Source organism: Anolis sagrei, chromosome X, assembly GCF_037176765.1.
Source record: "Anolis sagrei isolate rAnoSag1 chromosome X, rAnoSag1.mat, whole genome shotgun sequence".
Taxonomy (NCBI): Eukaryota; Metazoa; Chordata; class Lepidosauria; order Squamata; family Dactyloidae; genus Anolis; species Anolis sagrei.
Genome location: NC_090034.1, coordinates 108,393,979 through 108,418,014, shown reverse-complemented (window position 1 = coordinate 108,418,014; position 24,036 = coordinate 108,393,979). Strand labels below are relative to the sequence as shown.

At 43.5% G+C, this 24,036-nt stretch overlaps 1 protein-coding gene across 1 annotated transcript; it reads right to left on the bottom strand.

The window, feature by feature from the left end:
- Positions 1-1,136: 1,136 nt before the first annotated feature.
- Positions 1,137-22,857, bottom strand: LOC137097989 (carcinoembryonic antigen-related cell adhesion molecule 19-like). The gene is made up of 6 exons (XM_067473548.1): positions 22,751-22,857; positions 17,278-17,643; positions 7,269-7,358; positions 5,512-5,609; positions 3,808-3,852; positions 1,137-1,974 (listed from the first exon to the last, which is right to left on the bottom strand). Exons 1-6 carry the CDS (start codon positions 22,821-22,823, stop codon positions 1,924-1,926), a joined length of 723 nt encoding a protein of 240 aa, XP_067329649.1. The 5' UTR covers positions 22,824-22,857; the 3' UTR covers positions 1,137-1,923.
- Between the last annotated feature and the right edge of the window lie 1,179 nt (positions 22,858-24,036).

Below are 24,036 nucleotides of genomic sequence, written 5' to 3'. Positions count from 1 at the left end.
TTCATGCTCATAGGCCTAACAATGGTTGAGAAACAAGCCTCTAAAGCAGGCATGGGCAAACTTCGGCCCTCCAGGTGTTTTGGACTTCAACTCCCACAATTCCTAACTGCCTACTGGCGGTTAGGAATTGTGGGAGTTGAAGTGCAAACACCTGGAGGGTCAAAGTTTGCCCATGTCTGCTTTAAAGTTTTCCCATTGGTGCCGATTGGGGGAATCCTACTGAAACAAAAACAAAACTTTGCTCCCGATTGTGGGAATTTCCCAGTAAACAGAATGGGAACAATGGCATGGGATTTACCATACCTCTAGTTAGAACCATGGATTCAAATGCAGGAAAGATTCCACGACAGAGCTTTCATTAGTGGGATACAGACCACCTTGGAATCCAATGGAGTCTCCTTCTTTGGAGGCTTTTAAACAGGGGCTGGATGGCCATCTGTCAGGAGGGCTTCAATGGTGCCTTTGTGCCTGTCAGAACAAGGTTGGACTGGATGGCCTTTGGGGTCCCTTCCCACTCTGTGATCCTATAGTTCTATTCCATCCTAGTTAATTCACTATGGATTTCCATCTGAGCTCTATAGAGGACTAACCCTTCACTGGATTTCCTTAATGCATATTTTGCATAATTAATGTATGTTTAGGTTGCCGGAAACATTTTGATGGATAACGCATTACGAAGCGAACATAGAAAAAAACCCCCGACAACCGGCAAACATGGAGAATCTGCAGAAAGGTCAGAGAATCGAAAATCCTATTGATGTCGTCCAGGTTCCAGTTGAGAAACCCATCTCCAAAACATCTGCTGCTGCCTTGGTAGGCCATGCAATGATATGGCCTTGCTTGCAAATAAAACTGAAGAGACACTATAAGGTTACAAACGTGCATTTTATTCTCATTTCTCTTTCATTCCCTTGGGTTTTTTCTCTTATAGCTTAAAGCAGCGGTTCTCAACCTGGGGGTCGCAACCCCCAGAGGGGTCGATTGTCCATTGTCCAGGGGTTGCGAGGCCATCACTTTTGGCCCTGCCACCTCCGCATCCTCAGAATGGCTGCCTGGCCCCTCTGCCAGCCAAAAAGCTGCCACCACCTCTTCCTCCTCCTCCTCCTCCTCCTCCTCCTCCTCCTCCTCCTCCCCCACAGGATGGCAATCATATATGCATATATATAAGCACACACATATACACAGTATACATATACACATCTAAACATACATATGTACAAATATACACAAACACACAAACACATATACACAGACTGGGCCACAGCAATGCATGTCAGGGGATGGCTAGTAAATAAATACAAAAAAACATAAAAGAGGGTAAGGACAAGGTGTCAGGAGTCAATTTCTGACGGCATGAAGACATCACAAATTCCCTCCATGACAATCTGGCTGAATCATCCTGGCTGAATCAATTCTCTCTCTCTGACAATTTGAAGCCAGCAAAGGGTGCTGGAAACCTTGCATTGGAACTTGTAAAGCAACAAGTTCTAATAAGGAAACTGAGAAGAGGGGGGAAATGGGCAGGAAAGGTGTATAAAAGGAAGTGATGGTGGGAAAAAGTCAGTAGTGTCTTTCTTTGCTGCGGAGATACAAGCAATATATCCATTTCAAAGCAGAACCAACTTGTGAGTGGTTATTTAATATTGCTATATAGATCCTACAATCTGAGAGTAAGAGATATATCTATGCCATAGAAGGAATGCAGTTTGACCGCATTTGATCTGCCATGGTGCAATGCTGTACAATTCTGGGAGTTGTCGTTTGCACTCTTTCCCAGTGTCCCATACACAATGTAGACGTAGCCATGCTTGGGTGTTTTCAATGGAAGACATTGAATCCAGCTTGCAGTCAGATAATGAAATGGGAAAATTGACTCCATAGTCCAAGTCAAAGTAGCAAAGGGGATGATGGTTGCTCCATCCATTAGGGTCGCTTGATCTCTTCATAGACACAAGGGCTTTGGTTCTGCAAGGCCTGAAAAGACAGAATAGAAATGACACAATTGCATACCTTCCAACACTAAAAACCAGGACCATGGCTGCATCTCCACTGTAGAATGAATGTCCCGATTTGAACTGCCGTGGCTCAATGCTATGGGATCCCAACTAAGGTCTGATCCAAAACGTTCTGTTTTGTGCCAGCTGTTACTCATGTTGCAACTGTTGGTTATCCATTGCAGTGACTATGAGGTGGAAGAAGCTTCAGTCTACTCTTTCCCCAATTGTCTCTTTTTCAATAATTGGTGATGCACCTCCACTCTTTGCAAAACTACAACTCTCGGAATTCCATAGATTGAGCCATGGCAGTTTATCGATTCTACAGTGTAGATGCCCAAGCATGTGGACACATTCAACAGAAAGGAAGAAACCATGGAAAAGAACAAGCCATTAGAACCAAGGCCATCCAAGCCAGAGTTGAAAAGTCCATGACAGATCCCTAATGTAGATTTTGCAAGGAAGCAGAGGAAATAAGAGATCCCATCCTCAGCTGCTGCAAGAAGATCGCGCAGACAGACTAACTACAAGCAGAGGCACAACACCGTTGCTCAGATGATCCATTGGAACTTGCGCCACAAAGACCATCTGCCTGGCACAAAGAACGGGGGCGGGGAAGGGGGGCGGGTACCACAAGCCGGAAAAAGTTACAGAAAATGAACACGTCAAACTCCTCTGGGACTTCCAGATTCAGACAGATAGCATTTTGGAGCACAAGACTCCTGACCTCACAATCGTGTTGAAAAACAAAGTATGGATTGTCGATGTTGCAATCCCAGGTGACAGCAGGATTGAAGAGACACAATGGGAAAAGCTGACACGATATGAGGATTTAAAGATCGAACTGCACAAGTCAGTCAAGGGGGTCCCAGTGGTGATCAGCACACTGGGTGCAGTGCCTAAAGACCCTGGCCAGCACTTAAACACAATTACCGTCTGTCAGCTGCAAAAGGCCACCTTACTGGGATCTGCACGCATTATTACCCGATACACCACAGTCCTAGACACTTGGGAAGTGTCCGAGGTAATTGTCCTGACGTGTGGATCCAATACAACAGCCAGAAGAGAACAAAACGCAGTCTAGACACTTGGGAAGTGTCTGATGTGTGATCAAACAAGCGAATCTAGACACTGATCATCTGATCTAACAACAAACAACAACAAGCAGTCCTTGACACTTGGGAAGTGTCTATGTGTGATCCAATACAACAGCCAGAAGAGTAATCTTGTCTGCTGTGGACTCATCTTGTGGTGTTTCTAACAACAACAACAACAACAACACAGTCCTAGACACTTGGGAAGTGTCCGACGTGTGATCCAATACAACAGCCAGAAGAGTAATCTTGTCTGCTGTGGACTCATCTTGTGGTGTTTCTAACAACAACAACAACAACAACACAGTCCTAGACACTTGGGAAGTGTCCGACGTGTGATCCAATACAACAGCCAGAAGAGTAATCTTGTCTGCTGTGGCCTCATCTTGTGGTGTTTCTAACAACAACAACAACAACAACACAGTCCTAGACACTTGGGAAGTGTCCGACGTGTGATCCAATACAACAGCCAGAAGAGTAATCTTGTCTGCTGTGGACTCATCTTGTGGTGTTTCAAATAATAATAATAATAATAATAATAATAATAATAATAATAATAATAACAACCCAATAGTAATAATAATAAGTGTCCGAAGTGTGATCCAATACAACAACCAGCAGAATGATCTTGTTTGTTGTGGACTCATCTTGTTGCATTTCAAATAATAATAATAATAATAATAATAATAATAATAATGATAATAATGTCTTCTGCTCACCTCATAGACATTGCTGGTAGGATCAGAAGAAACTTCTGGATTCTCCTGTGCCAAAACATACAAAAAAAAAATGACGTTGATTCACAAAGTCCCTAAATCAACCCGAATCCTGAACACCTGTCTTTATTTGTTTAGTTTCATTTTGCCTTGCATCCCACCTTTAGATATTGGCCAGATATTAGTTAACAAGTCAATTAACTGGGTTGTTGTAGGCCATGTTCTAGAAGCATTCTCTCCTGACATTTCGCCTGCATCTATGACAGGCATCCTCAGAGGTTGTGAGGTCTGTTGGCCCAGTCCTGGGAATTCATCTTTTGGCTGATGTTGATATGGAGGTGCAACAGTTCCTTGTCAGACCTCACAACCTCTGAGGATGCCCGCCATAGATGTCAATACATTGAACATCTCTACGAGGAGAAACTCTTCCAAGACACACAAAAATTGGGAAAACTAACGCAAAGAACTCGCAAACATAGACGAGGAACTGTTGCACCTCCATATCAACATCAGCCAAAAGATGAATTCCCAGGACTGGGCCAACATACCTCACAACCTCTGAGGATGCCTGCTATAGATGTGGGTGAAACGTCAGGAGAGAATGCTTCTGGAACATGGCCAGACAGCCTGGAAAACTCACAACAACCCAATAGAAATAATAATGTGTCTGACGTGTGATCCAATACAACAACCAGCAGAGTGATCTTGTTTGCTGTGGACTCATCTTGTTGTGTATCAAATAACAACAACAACAACAACAACAACAACAATAATAACAACCCAATAGTAATAATAATAAGTGCCTGGTGTGTAATCCAATACAACAACCAGCAGAGTGATCTTGTTTGCTGTGGACTTATCTTGTTGTGTTTCAAATAATAACAACAACAACAACAACAACCCAATAGTAATAACAATAAGTGTCCGACGTGTGATCCAATACAACAGCCAGCAGAGTGATCTTGTTTGCTGTGGACTCATCTTGTTGTGTTTCCAATAATAATAATAATAATAATAATAATAATAATAATAATAATATTAACCACAACCCAATAGTAATAATAATAAGTGTCTGATATGTGATCCAATGCAACAACCAGCAGAGTGATCTTGTTTGTTGTGGACTCATATTGTTGTGTTTCAAATAATAATAATAATAATAATAATAATAATAATAATAACCACAACCCAATAGAAATAATAATAAGTGTCCGACATGTGATCTATTTTTATTTTGAAATTTACCCGTAATTGCTGCATTTCCCACCCTCGGCTTATACTCGAGTCAATAAGTTTTCCCAGTTTTTTGTGGTAAAATTAGGTGCATCGGCTTTTATTCGGGTCGGCTTATACTCGAGTATATACGGTAGTTAAATTTGCCTCCATGCATAAACGGTGCCTAAATTTCCTACTTGACAGATGCAACTGTCTTTCGGGCTGCAAAGGTTGACAGCAAGCTACACAAATTGGTCGGATGCTCACTCTGACCCGGGCTGGCTTTGAACTCATCACCCAACCAGCTGTGCCACAGTCCCGGTGCCGTCTAAGTTGGGTTCTAAGAGGACGAAACTGAGGCTAAACTTTGGATATATCACAATTGCACATAATGAGAGATAGGACTCACTAGAAAAGGAAGTAACGGAAAGGTAGAAGGTAAAAGGAAAAGAGGAAGATGCATGACTAGGGAAGAGCTCCACGGTGGCTCACCTCAGTTGCCTTCAGTCCTGGACGGGGGAGATTTTCATAGGTTGCCGTTGCAGACTGGGCGCGGTCCAAGGTGAGTTTCCTTCTCTGACGGCGAATCCCTGCAGGAAGGAGACACCAAGGCATCAAAGCTGGGCGGGGAATCATTTCCACCTGCTCAGGTGCTTCCTGCATGGGTCAGACCACCGCTCCCATCATCTTCAACTATCATCCATACTGATGGCAACAAGGTCTTTGGGTTGTTGTAGGTTTTTCAGGCTGTATGGCCATGTTTTAGAAGCATTCTCTCCTGATGTTCCACCTGCATCTGTGGCAGGCATCCTCAGAGGTTGTGGAGTCTGCTGGAAACTAGGAAAACTGGGTTTATATCTCTGTGGAAAGTCCGGGGTGGGAGAAAGGACTCTTGGGAAACATTCCCCATCATTGGGTTGTTGTAGGTTTTTCAGGCCATGTTCTAGAAGCATTCTCTCCTGAGGTTTTGCCTGCATCTATGGCAAGCATCCTCAGAGGTTGTGAGGTCTGAGGATGCCTGCCATAGATGCAGGTGAAACGTCAGGAGAGAATGCTTCTAGAATATGGCCATATAGCCCCCCAAAACTACAATAACCCAGTGATTCCATCCATGAAAACCTTCGGCAGTACATTCCCCATCATCCCCAGGATGTTCCTGCCAAATCGGGGCATTTGAAGGGAATGCAGAAACGGACTCTGGAAGAATCTGCAAAGTTTTCGAGGTGAGTTACGCATCCCTCTGTAAGAGGCTGTAGAGTTTCCTGGAAAACCTTGGAAATGCCTAAAGAGGCTACTTCTAGGTCTTCCATCTAGAGCAGTGGTTCTCACTCAACCTGTGGGTCTCCAGGTGTTTTGGCCTACAACTCCCAGAAATTCCAGCCAGTTTACCAGCTGTTAGGATTTCTGAGAGTTGAAGGCCCAACCCAGGAGTTGAAGTTCAAAACACCTGGAGGACTAACCCAGGAGTTGAAGTCCAAAACACCTGGAGGCCCAACCCAGGAGTTGAAGTCCAAAACACCTGGGAGTTGAAGTCCAAAACACCTGGAGGACTAACCCAGGAGTTGAAGTCCAAAATTCCTGGGGGACCAACCCAGGAGTTGAAGTCCAAAACACCTGGGAGTTGAAGTCCAAAACTCCTGGGGGACCAACCCAGGAGTTGAAGTCCAAAACACCTGGAGGACCAGGAGTTGAAGTCCAAAACACCTGGGAGTTGAAGTCCAAAACACCTGGAGGACCAGGAGTTGAAGTCCAAAAACACCTGGAGGACCAGGAGTTGAAGTCCAAAACATCTGGGAGTTGAAGTCCAAAACACCTGGAGGACCAACCCAGGAGTTGAAGTCCAAAACACCTGGAGGACCAACCCAGGAGTTGAAGTCCAAAACACCTGGAGGACCAACCAAGGAGTTGAAGTCCAAAACACCTGGTGGACCAACCCAGCCTTTGGTTCTCCAGGGGTTTTGGACTTCAACTCCCAGAAATCCCAGCCACTTTACTAGCTGTTAGGATTTCTGAGAGTTGAAGGCCAAAACATCTGGGGAGGGGGACACAGGTTGAGAAATACTGATCTAGATGAACTCTGTGCTACATTTAGATTGGAAACCAACTCAACTAATGACATTTGGATGGATTTGCAGTCTGGCAAAGAGCGTATTCCGCATAGCTATTACTATAGTTGCATTGCTGTCCCTCTTGATTGGGAAGAGAAAAAAAAGAGAGAAGTTCTGGGAAGTTTCCATAGTTTTACTCACGGAGAAAGAAATAAAGCAGGCCTCCGATTAGGCCCGATCCCAAGGCCAACATCACGATCACGATCACAGCGGTGACTCCAGGTGACAATGCTGAAGTTGGAGATGGGAAAAATAAAGTAATACCAACAAAATAAAGTTCAGAGAAAATATTGCATACACTGTGAGGCAACAGAGGGTGAGGGATCCAAAAATTAGGAGGAAGTTCAAAGGATAGGTCTTGATGTTCTGCAATCTAGAAAGAGGGAGGGTTGAAGAGAGGGGGACTAGGAGGTCTTGAGGTGGAAAAATATCACATGAAAACACATGCTGAAAAGTTATGAATCATAGAATCCTAGAATCAAAGAGTTGGAAGAGACCTCGTGGGCCATCCAGTCCAACCCCATTCTGCCAAGAAGCAGGAATATTGCATTCAAATCACCCCCGACAGATGGCCATCCAGCCTCTGCTTAAAAGCTTCCAAAGAAGGAGCCTCCACCACACTCCGGGGCAGAGAGTTCCACTGCTGAACGGCTCTCACAGTCAGGAAGTTCTTCCTCATGTTCAGATGGAATCTCCTCTCTTGTAGTTTGAAGCCATTGTTCCGCGTCCTAGTCTCCAAAGAAGCAGAAAACAAGCTTGCTCCCTCCTCCTCCCTGTGGCTTCCTCTCACATATTTATACATGGCTATCATATCTCCTCTCAGCCTTCTCTTCTTCAGGCTAAACATGCCCAGCTCTTTAAGCCGCTCCTCATAGGGCTTGTTCTCCAGACCCTTGATCATTTTAGTCACCCTCCTCTGGACACATTCCAGCTTAGAGTCAATATCTCTCTTGAATTGTGGTGCCCAGAATTGGACACAATACTCCAGATGTGGTCTAACCAAAGCAGAATAGAGGGGTAGCATTACTTCCTTAGATCTAGAGACCATGCTCCTATTGATGCAGGCCAAAATCCCATTGGCTTTTTTTGCCGCCACATCACATTGTTGGCTCATGTTTAACTTCCTGTCCACGAGGACTCCAAGATCTTTTTCACACGTCCTGCTCTCGAGCCAGGCGTCACCCATTCTGTATCTTTGCATTTCATTTTTTCTGCCAAAGTGGAGTATCTTGCATTTGTCACTGTTGAACTTCATTGTGTTAGTTTTGGCCCTTCATCTCTCTAATCTGTCAAGATCCCTTTGAATCCTGCTCCTGTCCTCTGGACTATTGGCTATCCCTCCCAATTTGGTGCCGTCTGCAAACTTAATGATCCTGCCTTCTAGCCCTTCATCTAAGTCATTAATAAACCCAAACTGCCTATCACTTTGGTGTGGCACTTTCCTTTTGCTAACCCAACAGGGTGACTTGATCAATTAAACATGTTGTAAGAAAGTCTCCTGCCTTCAGTGTTTGATTGGATCAAAAGCTCTGAAGATTATTTTGGGGACTAACTAATAAGGGGGTATGCCAACGAACCACAGCACCAATCTTTCAAATTCACTGGGAGAAGCAAGATCTGCTTTTTAAAAACATATATTTTAAAATAATTCAGCAGGATTGTTGTGTTCAATTGCAAAGAATCACATTTGGGATAATTTGCTACCATCGTGGGTTAGGATGCTCAAAATGGTTTTTTTTCAGCCTTGTCATATATCTTCCCATTTTGTCTGAATTGCAACATTTCACATCAAAAAGAAGAGGGAATACTAAAAGTTACTTCACATCAAAAAAGGGAGGAATACTGTAAGATATTTCACATCAGAAAGGAGAAGGACTACCACAAGATATTGCACTTCAGAAAGAGGGAGGACTACTGCAAGATATTTCACATCAGAAAGAAGAAGGAATGCCGCAATATTTCACATTAAAAAAGAGGAATACTGCAAGGTATAGTACAACAAAAAGGAGGAATACTGCAAGTTATTGCGCTTCAAAAAGAAGGAGGAATGCTTCAAGATATTTCACATCAAAAGGAAGAATACTGCAAGATATTACGCATCAGAAGAAGGGGGAATACTGCAAGGCTGTGGTTTGCCCACTCCTCAAAAAGGCTTCCCTTGACTCCACGGTGCTGAACAATTACAGACCAATCTCCAACCTCCCTTTTCTGGGCAAGGTGCTGGAGCGGGTGGTCGCCTTCCAGCTCCAGGGTTTTCTAGATGACATCAATTACCTGGACCAGTCACAGTCTGGTTTCAGGCCTGGCCGCGGCACCAAGAAGGCTTTGGTCGCCTTGGTGGATGACCTCCGCAGGGAGCTGGACAGGGGAAGTGTGACTCTGTTGGTTCTCTTTGACATCTCAGCGGCTTTCGATACCATCGATCATGGTATCCTTCTGGGTTGACTCTCTGGGATGGGTCTCGGGGGCACAGTTTTGTCATGGCTCCGGTCCTTCCTGGAGGGTTGGTCCCAGATGGTGAAGCTAGGAGATGCCTGCTCAGACCCCTGGCCCTTGACCTGTGGAGTCCTGCAAGGCTCTATTTTGTCTCCCATGCTTTTTAACATCTACATGAAACCGCTGGGAGAGGTCATCCGGAGTTTTGGAGTTGGGTGCCATCTCTATGCAGATGACACACAACTCTATTACTCATTTCCACTCAATTCCAAGGAAGCCCCTCGAGAGCTGGATGAGTGCCTGGCCACTGTGTCTATCTGGATGAGGAGGAACAAGCTGAAGATCAATCCCGACAAGACAGAGGTCCTCCTGGTCAATCGTAAACCAGATCGGGGTATAGGGTGGCAACCTGTGTTGGACGGGGTTACACTCCCCCTGAAGCCACAGGTCTGCAGTTTGGGAGTCCTCCTGGATTCATCACTTACGCTTGAGGCTCAGGCGTCGGTGGTGTCCGGGAGGGCTTTTGCACAATTGAGACTCGTGCGCCAACTGTGACCGTACCTCGCGAAGGCTGATCTGGCCGGAATGGTCCATGCCTTAATCACCTCTAGATTGGACTACTGTAATGTGCTCTATGTGGGGCTGCCCTTGAAAATGGCTCGGAAATTCCAACTGGTCCAACGGGTGCCAGGATGTTAACGGGTGCCCCTTTAGGGAGAGGTCAACCCTCCTGTTCAAGGAGCTTCATTGGCTGCCGTTTATTTTCCGAGCCCAATTCAAGGTGCAGGTGCTTACCTACAAAGCCTTAAATAGTTTGGGACCATCCTACCTGCGTGACCGCATCTCCACACGTTCTCTTCGCTCATCCGGAGAGGCCCTGCTCGTGATTCCACCAGCATCGCAGGCGCGTCTGGTGGGGACGCGAGACAGGGCCTTTTCTGTGGTGGCCCCCCGACTCTGGAACTCCCTCCCCAAAGATATTAGACAGGCCCCTACATTGGCAGTCTTTAGGAAGAACTTAAAGACCTGGCTGTTCCGATGTGCTTTGCCAGAATAGGAAAACTCCAACAACATGTCCCAGAAGCACTTTAATAGAGTTTAAGATTGCTCGCACACTGCACTTACCTTAAAATCCGACACACCACCTGTCACATCAGCACTTTTAATCTGTACCCATTATTAGGCTTGGGCGATCCAGTTCGTTAATTTCGTTATTCGTTATTGATTCGTATTTAAATTAGCTTACGATCCGATATCGAACCATGCAGGAGTAGTGTGAGGAGTAATTAAGAATCGAAACAATTTTTTTCCAATTTTCGTAATTATTTCGTAATTATTTTCGTATGTCTGGTGCATTATATTGTATATTATATTATATTACTATATTATATATTATATTACTATATGATTATTATATTATATTATAATTGTATATTATATTATAATATAATATATTACAATATAATATATTATAATATAATATTATAATATATAATATATAATATAATATATAATAATAATATAATATAATATATATAATATAATAAATTATTATATTATATTATATATCATAGAATCATAGAATCAAAGAGTTGGAAGAGACCTCATGGGCCATCCAGTCCAACCCCCTGCCAGGAAGCAGGAATATTGCATTCAAATCACCCCTGACAGATGGCCATCCAGCCTCTGCTTAAAAGCTTCCAAAGAAGGAGCCTCCACCACACTCCGGGGCAGAGAGTTCCACTGCTGAACGGCTCTCACAGTCAGGAAGTTCTTAATAATATATTATATTATTATATTATATTATTATAATAATATATAATATAATTATATTATAATAATATAATATAATATAATATAATATAATATAATATAATATAATATAATATAATATAATAATATAATAATATAATATAATATAATATAATATAATATAATATAATATAATATAATATAATATAGTTGTTGTTAGTTTTATCACACCAACAGTCAACAACAGAGGGAGAGGGAAGCTTCAGAAGTTCCCCTTGTCCCATTTGGAGGATTTTTTTTTTAGCATATTGCGCAATCGCGTCCGCCATTAACGAATTGATTCGTAATTTACGAAATTTCAGAAATTTCAAAATTTTAAAATCTTAAATTTCGGAAGTCCTTAGAATTTCGAAATGCGAGCGCACCCTAGAAACGAAACGAGTTTAGAACCAATTTTTTTCTCGATCGCCCAAGCCTACCCATTATATTTGGCCCGGCACAGTTTTATTGTGGTTTTTAGTGTGTTGTTTTATTGCTTTATGTTTTGATATTGCTTTAATTGTTTTTTTGATTTGCTTTGAGTTGTGTATTTGTTATGTTGTGTTTTGAGGCCTTGGCCTTTGTAAGCTGCATTGAGTCCTTCGGGAGATGCTAGCGGGGTACAAATAAAGATAATAATCATAATCATAATAATAAAGAAACAAGCACTTGCCAACAGTAAGAAAATCAAGCTGGAAACAGTTGTGGGGAAACCATAGACGGGTTGCAAACAGGAAGTGTTATAATCTTGTCCTTTTGTAAGATTTCTGTGGTCGGGATGCACCAACTGCACAGCAAGAGCTCCGATGCAGGGCACTCTGTGCCATATGCAAACTTGTCTGCTTTTGAACCATTTGCAGAACTCCTTCTGAGGTTTTTCGTTTGCTTTGTATACATTATTCCTATTCTTGTGCAACCCTCTTAAGTCCCTGGAAGTCCCACTCAATTGCTAATTTGGTTTCTGAAATTTCCAGCACATACACATTTGCAGCTTTTAAGACTGGAGACTTCCTTTTTCTAAATCGGGGTAGGTTTTAAAAGTTAAATAATGTTGTTGTTGTTGTTGTTCATTCGTTCAGTTGCCTCCGACTCTTCGTGACCTCATGGACCAGCCCACGCCAGAGCTCCCTGTCGGCCGTCACCACCCCCAGCTCCTTCGTACGCCTTTCCCAAGTTTGCAGACGACACCACATTGGGAGGGTGCCTTCATGCCTTCCAGGATGAACCCAGAGGGTAATTCTCTCCAAAGCTTCCTCTTCATCCTGGAAAGAAGTGACAAGTGGAGTGCCATCTGCAGGAGCCGTCCTGGGCCCGGTCCTGTTCAGGATCTTCATTCATGACTTAGATGAAGGGTTAGAAGGCGGGATCATCAAGTTTGCAGAGGGGACCAAATTGGGAGGGAGAACCAAGACTCCAGAGGACAGGAGCAGGATTCAAAGGGATCTTGACAGATTAGAGAGAGGATGGCCCAAAACTCACAAAATGAAGTTCAACAGGGACAAATGCAAGATACTCCACTTTGGCAGGAAAAACGAAATGCAAAGAGACAGAATGGGGGACAATGATGCCTGGCTCGAGAGCAGTACGTGTGAAAAAGATCTGGAGTCCTCGTGGACAACAAGTTAAACATGAGCCAGGAATGTGATGTGGTGGCAAAAAAAGCCAATGGGATTTTGGCCTGCATCAAGAGGAGCCTAGTGTCTAGATCTAGGGAAGTCCTGCTCCCCATGCTCTATTCCGCTTTGGTTAGACCACACCTGGAAGATTGTGTCCTATTCTGGGCACCACAATTCAAGAGAGAGATTGACAAGCTGGAATGTGTCCAGAGGAGGGCGACTAAAATGATCAAGGGTATGGAGAACAAGCCCCATGAGGAGTGGCTTAAGGAGCTGGGCATGTTTAGCCTGAAGAAGAGAAGGCTGAGAGGAGATATGATAGCCATGGATAAATATGTGAGAGGAAGCCACAGGGAGGAGGAGGGAGCAAGCTTCCTTTCTGTTTCCCTGGAGACTAGGACGCAATGGAACAATGGCTTCAAACTACAAGAGAGGAGATTCCATCTGAACATGAGGAAGAACTTCCTGACTGTGAGAGCCGTTCAGCAGTGGAACTCTCTGCCCCGGAGTGTGGTGGAGGCTCCTTCTTTGGAAGCTTTGAAACAGAGGCTGGATGGCCATCTGTCAGGGGTGATTTGAATGCAGTATTCCTGCTTCTTGGCAGAATGGGGATGGACTGGATGGCTCATGAGGTTTCTTCCCACTCTTTGATTCTAGGATTCTAAGTTTGGTCCAGATCCATCAAGTCATGCTGAAGCCTGTATAGGGCCCTCTTGTGGTTGCCTCTGAGCATGGCAGAAACACAGACCTCTTAATTAATTTCTGGGGCTTAAGTCCTAAACGGGGTGGGTTTCTCAAAGAAGAAAGACAGCCAGTAATTTAAGTTGGATCATGAAGTGTATGTGTGCCACGTTTGGGCCAGATACATCAAGCCACGGAGGAGCCTTTGCGGAACAAACATCTATATAAATAAAAATGTAATGTTCGTTTGTGGGCTTAACAGAACTCAAAAACCACTGGGCGAATTGACACCAAATTTGGTCACAAGATACCTAACAACCCAATCTATGTCCTTCACTAAAAAAAATATATGATTTTGTCATTTGGGAGTTGTAGTTGCTGGGATTTATAGTTCACCTACAATCAAAGAGCATTTTGAACTCAATTAATGATGGAATCGAATCAAAATTGGGACACAGGACTCCCATGACCAACAGAAAACACAAGAAGGGTTTGGTGGGCATTGATGTTGAGTTTGGGAGTTTTAGTTCACCCATATCCACAGAATACAGCGGACACAAACAATGATGGATCTGGACCAAACTCTACACAAATGCTCAGTATGCCCAAATGTGACCACTGGTGGAGTTTGGGGAAAATAGAATTCTGACATTTGGGAGTTGCTGGGATTTATAGTTCACCTATAATCACAGATCATTCTGAACCCCACCAACGACAGAATTGGGTGAAACCTCCCACACAGAACCTCCATAACCTCCAGAGAGGCCACAGCAACACGTGGCAGGGGACGGCTAGCATATACATAATTTAGCTTTGATAGAAAAGAAAAAGGGGGGAAGTAAGAAAAGAGATAGAAGAGGAAGGAAGGAGAGAAAGAAAAAAAGGAAGGAAAGAAAGAAAGAAAGAAAGAAAGAAAGAGGGAGTGAAGGAAGGAGAGAAAGGGAAGAAGGAAAAAGGAGAGAAAGAGGGAGGAAAAGGGGGGAGGAAGGAAAGAGGCAGAGAAGGAAGGAAAGAAGGAAAGAAAAAGGGAAAGAAGGAAAGAAAGAGGGACCGAAGGAAGGAGAGAAAGGGAAGAAAGAAAAAGGAGAGGAAGAGGGAGGAAAAGAAAAAGGGGGAAGGAAGAAAAGAGATAGAAGAGTAGGAAGGAGAGAAAGAAAGAAAAAAGGGAAAGAAGGAAAGAAAGAGGGAGCGAAGGAAGGAGAGAAAGGGAATAAGGAATAAGGAGAGAAAGAGGGAGGAAAAGAAAAAGGGGGGAAGGAAGAAAAGAGATAGAAGAGGAAGGAAGGAGAGAAAGAAAGAAAAAAGGGAAGGAAAGAAAGAGGGAGCAAAGGAAGGAGAGGAAGGGAAGAAGGAATAAGGAGAGAAAGAGGGAGGAAAAGAAAAAGGGGGGAAGGAAGAAAAGAGATAGAAGAGGAAGGAAGGAGAGAAAGAAAGAAAAAAGGGAAGGAAAGAAAGAGGGAGCAAAGGAAGGAGAGAAAGGGAAGAAGGAATAAGGAGAGAAAGAGGGAGGAAAAGAAAAAGGGGGGAAGGAAGAAAAGAAATAGAAGGGTAGGAAGGAGAGAAAGAAAGAAAAAAGGGAAAGAAGGAAAGAAAGAGGGAGCGAAGGAAGGAAAGAAAGGGAAGAAGGAAAAAGGAGAGAAAGAGGGAGGAAAAGAAAAGGGGGAAGGAAGAAAAAAGAAGAGGAAGGAAGGAGAGAAAGAAAGAAAAAAAAGGAAGGAAAGAAAGAAAGAGGGAGCGAAGGAAGGAAGGAGAGAAAGGGAATAAGGAATAAGGAGAGAAAGAGGGAGGAAAAGAAAAAGGGGGGAAGGAAGAAAAGAGATAGAAGAGGAAGGAAGGAGAGAAAGAAAGAAAAAAGGGAAGGAAAGAAAGAGGGAGCAAAGGAAGGAGAGAAAGGGAAGAAGGAATAAGGTGAGAAAGAGGGAGGAAAAGAAAAAGGGGGGAAGGAAGAAAAGAGATAGAAGAGGAAGGAAGGAGAGAAAGAAAGAAAAAAGGGAAGGAAAGAAAGAGGGAGCAAAGGAAGGAGAGAAAGGGAAGAAGGAATAAGGAGAGAAAGAGGGAGGAAAAGAAAAAGGGGGGAAGGAAGAAAAGAGATAGAAGAGGAAGGAAGGAGAGAAAGAAAGAAAAAAGGGAAGGAAAGAAAGAGGGAGCAAAGGAAGGAGAGAAAGGGAAGAAGGAATAAGGAGAGAAAGAGGGAGGAAAAGAAAAAGGGGGGAAGGAAGAAAAGAGATAGAAGAGGAAGGAAGGAGAGAAAGAAAGAAAAAAGGGAAGGAAAGAAAGAGGGAGCGAAGGAAGGAGAGAAAGGGAAGAGGGAAAAAGGAGAGAAAGAGGGAGGAAAAGAAAAAGGGGGGAACGAAGGAAAGAGGCAGAGAAGGAAGGAGAGAAGGAAAGAAGAAACGGGAAGAAGGAACGAGGGAGCAAAGGAAGGAAGGAAAGAAAGGAGAGAAAGAGAGAGGGAAGGTTGGCCACAGCAACGCGTGGTGGAAACAGCTAGTCTATATAAATAAAAATGTAATGTTCGTTTGTGCTATTCACAGAACTCAGAAACCACTGGGGCAATTGACACCAAATTTGGACACGATGTCCCTAGGCGAGGAAGGTCCACGGTGCTTGAATGAAGGACCTTCCTTCTCTCCCTCCCTTCCCTTCTTTCCTCCCTTTCCTTTTCTTCTTTCCTTCTCCTTCCTTTCCTTCTTTCCCTCCTTCCCTTCCTTCCTGTCCCTCCTTCCTTCCTTCTTCCTTTCCTTCTTTTCCTTCCTCCCTCCCTTTTCTTCTTCTTTCCCTTCATTTCCTTCCCTTCCACCTTTCTTCATCCCCCTCCTTTCTTTCCCTCCTTCCTTCCTCCTTCCTTCCTTCTCCTCCCTCCCTCCCTGTCCCTCCTTCTTTCTTTTCCTTCCTTCCCTTCTTTCCCTCCCTCCCTTCCTTTTTCCTTCCTTCCTGTCCCTCCTTCCTTCCTTCCTCCTTCCTTTCCTTCTTTCTATGTAAGATATAAATACAATATTAAATGGAAGGGAGAGTCAAGATGTAATGAGAGAAGGAGAGAAAGAGGGAAGGGTGGAAGGAGAGAAGGAGGGAGGGAAAGAAGGAAAGAAAGAAAGATAGAGAAGCAAGGAAGGAGAGAAGGAAATAAAAAAGTGAAAGGAAAAAGAGAGGGAAGGAAGGAGAGAAGGAACGAAAGATAGGGAAGGAAGGAAGGAAGGAAGGAAGGAAGGAAGGAAGGAAGGAAGGAAGGAAGGAAGGAAGGATGGAACCAAAGAGCAAAGAAAGGGAGGAAAGAAACAGGTAGAGATGGAAGAAAGATGAGAGATAAGGAAAGAAAAAGAGGAAAGGAAGGAAAGAGGGAAGGGAGGAGAGAAAGAGGGAGGGAAGGTTGGCCACAGCAACGCGCGGCGGGTACAGCTAGTTCTTAATAAAAACAATATTAAAAAAAAAGAAAATGGCATTGGAAGTTTGCTGTGTATGGGTGATCTGTGTAGACTCAGATAATCCAGAACAAAGCAGATAACATGGATTATCTGCTTTGATAATCTGGGTTATATGGCAGTGTAGCTCCAGCCTGGGCTCTCCGCATCCAGGGAGGAAGGCCGCAGAAAGGAAGGCAGGGCGGATGAAGGACACCTGGAACGTACCTGAGACCACGAGGTCCACTTTTCCTTTGACCGTCCAATCAGCACCGACTATTTTGACGCTATAGGTTCCAGAGTCGGTTCTTTCCAACTCCACAATTTGAAGGGAGCAGCTGGGGTCTATGTTCCCTCGCCTGGTGTAGCCATCTCTCCGTTGAATTGAAAAGGATGGATAGAAGGAATACCCAAGGATGAGGTTTTGAAGGGATTCTTCTCCCCGGTACCAAAGGCAGGAATTCTTGTTTTCTGGGACGCTTGTGGGGGTGAGGAGGACGCTTCCTCCACGCGTTGGGTTTGCTGGCTCCACCGTAATATCAGTCAACGAGGCGTGAGCACCAGCCAAGAAGAAGCAGAAACTCAGGACTGGCACTGTAGTGAGAGGAAAAAGGGAGAGGTTTAGAAGGGATGAAGTCGAACATGACCCCCCCGCCCCCATAAAAGATAGTAGTTTTGCTAAGGACAAAGACCCTTCCCATGTTAGATAGTGTGTACTAGGCTTGGGCGATCCAGTTCGTTAATTTCGTTATTCGTTACTAATTCGTATTTAAATTAGCTTACAATCCAATATTGAGCCATGCAGGAATAGTGTGAGGAGTAATTAAGAATCGAAACATTTTTTCCAATTTTCATAATTATTTCATAGTTATTTCGTAATTATTTTCGTATGTCTGGTGCAAGTTTTACAATCTCGCATTTTCCCCACTTCCGGTCCCTTTGCTCTGCTGCTTCCCTCCCTCTGGGCTGCACTGGGCTACCTTCCTTCCTTCCTTCCTTCCTTCCTTCCTTCCTTCCTTCCTTCCTTCCTTCCTTCCTTCCTTCCTTCCCTCCCTCCCTCCCTCCCTCCCTCCCTCCTTCCTTCCTTCCTTCCTTCCTTCCTTCTTTCTTTCCTTCCTTCCTTCCTTCCTTCCTTCCTTCTCTCCCTCCCTCCCTCCCTCCCTCCCTCCTTCCTTCCTTCTTTCCTTCCTTCCTTCCTTCCTTCCTTCCTTCCAGCTGGCAAATCCCACATTCCCCCTTCCCTCCCTCCTCTTTCTCCTGGCATCCTTCTTGCCCAAAATTTCTCATTACTTTATTTTTCATACCCTCACTCTATGCCACAGGAATGCGTTGCCAGGTACAGCTAGTATATAATATAATATAATATAATATAATATAATATAATATACAATTATAATATAATATATAATATATAATATAATAATATTATAGTATTGTATATTATATTATATTATTATAATACTATTATATTATAGTATTGTATATTATATTATATTATTATATATTATATTACTATATTATTATATTATATTACAATATTATATATATAATATAATATAATATAATAATATTATAATATAAAGTAATATAATATAATATAATATATAATATATAATATAATATATTAATATAATATAATATAATATAATATATATATAATATATAATATAATAATATAATAATAATATAATATAATATACAATAATATAATATAATAATATTATAATATACAACAATATAATATAATAATATTATAATAATATAATATAATATAGTTGTTGTTTGTTTTATCACACCAACAGTCAACAACAGAGGGAGAGGGAAGCTTCAGAAGTTCCCCCATCCCATTTGGAGGGTTTTTTAGCATATTGCGCAATTGCGTCCGCCATTAACAAATCGATTCGTAATTTTACAAAATTTTGTATATTTCGAAATTTTTAAAAGGAAAATTTTGGAATTCTTAAAAAAAAACAAAAACGCAAGGGCCCCCTAAAAACAAAACGAGTTTAGAACCAAATTTTTCCGTGGTTACCCAAGCCTAGTGTGTACATTTAATCAAGATTTTATGCCCTATGCTTCACCCTGTCACCTATTCAATCTCTCTCATTACAACATCCACCCAAGTTTCCCCCATTGTTCCTCTGTCTTGGTATGGAAGAAAATCCGGATTATGGCAGTATCGCCAACATCAATGTTTATTAGAACCAATCAAAGGACAATAGAAGGCTAGCTTGTAGGCCTTTTTAGGACTTGCTGGCCGCTTGGACATTTCCTGAATTTCCATAATCCACTCAAGAATGCATTGTATTCCCTTGTCCTGCCTCCCTCTCTCCTGATTCGCTGAAGTGCCAAGGTGGCCGAAGCCCTGTGATAGATAAGGATAGATAAATAGGCTTAAAGGCCTCATAGTGTTTCGGTGCGGGAAATCATGGTGAAGGGTGCACGGGTGTGGGGATGAGGGTTTAGTTTGTTCAGGATAGGGGTTTTGGGTTGAGTGTAAGGTCTGGGGTATGTGTGTAAAATGCCATGTGCTGATTTCCTGAATGTTATGAAAAAATTTAATACTAAGCTCTGACTGAAAGCAGTGGAAAACAGCCAGAAATAGCAAGTTTATGTGTATTAAGATATGTAAATGATAATAATTTGTACTTAACGTCAAAATTAACTGATTGATTGAATAAGGTAGAGAGGCATGTACACGTCAAAAATATTGGTACCTGATTGTATCTGATTTGCCATGGTTTGCTTTTCTGTTATGTTATGTACCATAATCAAAATAAACAGTTTTTACCAAAAAAAAAAAAAAAAGGAAAGCTGCACCTCCTCCCGCCCTGTCACCTATTCAATCTCTCTCACTACAACATCCACCCAAGTTTCCCCCATTGTTCCTCTGTCTTGGTATGGAAGAAAATCCGGATTATGGCAGTATCACCAACATCAATGTTTATTAGAACCAATCAAAGGACAATAGAAGGCTAGCTTGTAGGCCTTTTTAGGACTTGCCGGCCGCTTGGACATTTCCTGAATTTCCATAATCCACTCAAGAATGCATTGTATTCCCTTGTCCTGCCTCCCTCTCTCCTGATTCGCTGAAGTGCCAAGGCGGCCGAAGCCCTGTGATTGGCGGCCGAAGCCCTGTGATCGTGCAGCAGAATCCTTGTTGATCTTGTTGATTCCAGGAATCTTGTTGATTTCTGGGAGGAATCAACAAGAGATTCCCCCCAGGCGCTTCCAGGCCATTGAATGCAAATCGATCAGCTGAAACATTACCCTGGTCATTCCACAGATATATAAACCCATTTTTCCTACTTCCAACAGACCTCACTACCTCTGAGGATGCTTGCCATAGATGCAGGCGAAACGTCAGGAGAAAAATTGCCTCCAGAACATGGCCATATAGCCCTGAAAAACCTACAACAACCCAGAATCCTTGTGATTGGCCCAGGCGCTCAAGGGGCAGCCGAACCTCCTCCCAGCTGTTGAAGCACCAGCCAATCACCTTCAAGCTGGGTGGAGGGCGGGGAATGGGAGATTCTAACCAGATTCTAACCAGACAAGTCTGTTTTTCTATAAAAATGGCTTTTATTTGTACTCATGCATGCTTTCCTGACGAAATATCACGGCTCTGCATCCTTTCCAGCTGGATCACAATAAACAACTCAGTGGCTTTTCTTCAACTTGGTGAGACCTTTCATTGGGAAAAATCAGGGGAAATATTGGGTGCTTCTTCTGTCTCACCAGGGCAACAAACTCTTTGATGAGTCTGATAAGTCTCTGCCTCCTGGCAAAGACCCCTAAATTCTTCCTCGATATCAGGGACACTTGCTCCAGGCAAAACATCAATTTGATGTGCAAAATAAATTATATGCAACCAACACCAGAAATGTCAGCAAAATGTGGTTCAAACTCCAAAACAACTTTTGGGTCTCCAAAACCTAGCTCCAAAGTATTTGGTTTTCCCCTGTTTGGCTTTTCTGAGAATATGGATGCAAGCATTGCAATGTATCCTTCTGGGTTGGCTCGAGAGGATGAGCTTTCCTGGAGGGTCGTACCCAGAAGGTGTTGCTGGGGGATGGCCTTGGCAGCCACCTCTCCACAAAAGTCAACACTGACACTGAAATACAACACCGCCTGAGCTCTGCAAGTGCAGCATTCTTCCGAATGAAGCAGAGAGTGTTTGAGGACCAGGAGACCAATGTGCTTGTTTATAAAGCCATTGTCCTCCCAACCCTGCTCTATGCCTGCAAAACGTGGACTGTCTACAGACGTCACACTCAACTCCTGGAATGATTCCATCAGCCAACTCTCCACAAAAGTCAACACTGACACTGAAATACAACACTGCCTGACCTCTGCGAGTGCAGCATTCTTCCGAATGAAGCAGAGAGTGTTTGAGGACCGGGACATCCGTAGGGAGACCAAGGTGCTCATTTATAAAGCCACTGTCCTCCCAACTCTGTTATGCACCTGTGAAACATGGACATGTGAAACAACCCAGGAAGTAAGAAGCCAGACCTTGAAACTGCAAGGTCATTAAATGCTAATCAAGGTGGCCAACTGCAGCATTCATACCTGACTCAAATGGACAAGAGTTCTTTCTCTCATCCTGGACATCATTCCACAGATATATAAACCTCTCTTGCCTAGTTTCCAACAGACCTCGCAACCTCTCAGGATGCCTGCCATAGATGCAGGTGAAACATCAGGAGAGAATGCTTCTGGAACATGGCCAGACAGCCTGGAAAACTTACAACAACACAATTATTCATAGAATCATAGAGTTGGAAGAGACCCCATCGGCCATTCAGTCCAACCCCCTTCTGCCAAGAAGCAGAAAAATAGCGTTCAAAGCACCCCTGACAGATGGCCATCCAGCCTCTGTTTAAAAGCTTCCAAAGAAGGAGCCTCCACCACGCTCTGCGGCAGAGAGTTCCACTGCTGAATGGCTCTGACAGTTAGGAAGTTCTTCCTAATGTTCAGATGGAATCGCCTTTCTTGTAGTTTGAAGCCATTGTTCCACGTCCTAGTCTCTAGAGCAGCAGAAAACAAGCTTGCTCCCTCCTCCCTGTGGCTTCCTCTCACATATTTATACATGGCCCTCATCATGTCTCCTCTCAGCCTTCTCTTCTTCAGGCTAAACATGCCCAGCTCTTTAAGCCGCTCTTCATAGGGCTTGTTCTCCAGACCCTGCAATAGAATCATAGAATCAAAGAGTTGGAAGAGACCTCATGGGCCATCCAGTCCAACCCCATTCTACCAAGAAGCAGGAATATTGCATTTAAATCACCCCTGACAGATGACCACCCTCTTCCTCTGGACACATTCCAGCTTGTCAACATCTCCCTTCAATGGTGGTGCCCAGAATGGGACACAGTGTGATTCCAGGTGTGGTCTAACCAAAGCGGAATAGAGCATGGGGAGCATGACTTCCCTGGATCTAGACACTAGGCTCCTCTTGATGTAGGTCAGAATCCCATTGGCTTTTTTTGCTGCCACATCACATTCCTGGCTCATGTTTATCTTGTTGTCCACGAGGACTCCAAGATCTTTTTCACGCGTACTGCTCTCGAGCCAGGCGTCCCACATTCTGCATCTTTGCATTTCGTTTTTCCTGCCAAAGTGGAGTATCTTGCATTTGTCCCTGTTGAACTTCATTTTGTTAGTTTTGGCCCATCATCTCCCCCAGGTCCATGTAACTCACCTGCAAACAGGAAATCCTTCCAGATACTTTCCTTTGCAGAACAAGAGATTTTCTTCGCCATCTTCAAGTTCATTTTCTCTGCTGGGTCTCTCAACGGCCTCCTTTGCGCCTTCTCTCGAACTCCGAGCCAGCAAGAGGAACTCACGAAAAAAGCTTTTTTGGCCGGAGACGCTTCTTCCTCAGAACTCTGCTTCCCCTGGACTTCCTCCCAATGAAACTTCCCTTTTGCGTTCCTCCTGGGTGCATCTGCACTCAAAAGTTAATGCAGGGTTGTTGCAGGTTTTTTGGGCATGTTCTAGAAGCATTCTCTCCTGATGTTTCACCTGCATCTGTGGCAGGCATCCTCAGAGGTTGTGAGGTCTGTTGGAACGTGGCCACACAGTCCAAAAAACCCACAAATACCCAGTGATTCTGGCCATTAAAGACTTCAACAATGCATTAAAACTAATGCACTTTAACAGCCATGGCTCAATATTCTGCAACCCTAGGAAACGATATTTTGGGCATGTTCTAGAAGCATTTTCTCATGACGTTTCACCTGCATCTGTGGCAGGCATCCTCAGAGGTTGTGAGGTCTGTTGGAACGTGGCCACACAGTCCAAAAAACCCACAAATACCCAGTGATTCTGGCCATTAAAGACTTCAACAATGCATTAAAACTAATGCACTTTAACAGCCATGGCTCAATATTCTGCAACCCTAGGAAACGATATTTTGGGCATGTTCTAGAAGCATTTTCTCATGACGTTTCACCTGCATCTGTGGCAGGCATCCTCAGAGGTTGTGAGGTCTGTTGGAACGTGGCCACACAGCCCGAAAAACCTACAACAACCCAGTGATTCTGGCCATGAAAGACTTCGACAATGCATTAAAACTAATGTACTTAAACAGCCATGGCTCAATATTCTGCAACCCTGGGAAACAACAACACCCAGGGTCCAATCCCGTTGAAATATGGCTGACAAGTGGTGTCAAACTGCATTAATTCTACAGTGTAGACGCACCCTAAAACAGTTACATTTGAAGAATCGTTGTGTTGTGTGCCATCCAGATGTTTCTTACCAAGGGCAAGCCTATTGTAGGGGTTGTTTTTGGAGGGGCGCATCGATTTAGTTATTGCACTTGGATGCCACCTTTGCAATAATTTTTCTAAATTTACGTTTTGCATTTGGATGCTCCCTTTGTGATATTTCATTTGTTGCATTTGCCTGCCACCTTTTTGATCCTTCTTGGCTTATTGGTTGTGTTTGTATGCTGCCTTTGCAATCTTGCATTCATTTGTTGCA

Bases quoted from the DNA above. Each gene is read 5' to 3' on its own strand.
- LOC137097989 (XM_067473548.1), bottom strand. From the start codon at position 22,823: ATGAACTTGAAGATGGCGAAGAAAATCTCTTGTTCTGCAAAGGAAAGT. The intron at 17,644-22,750 runs GTGAGTTACATG...CTCTCACTACAG, and splicing joins GAAGGATTTCCTGTTTGCAG to TGCCAGTCCTGAGTTTCTGC. The intron at 5,610-7,268 runs GTGAGTAAAACT...TCCTTCCTGCAG, and splicing joins CCTGCTTTATTTCTTTCTCC to GGATTCGCCGTCAGAGAAGG.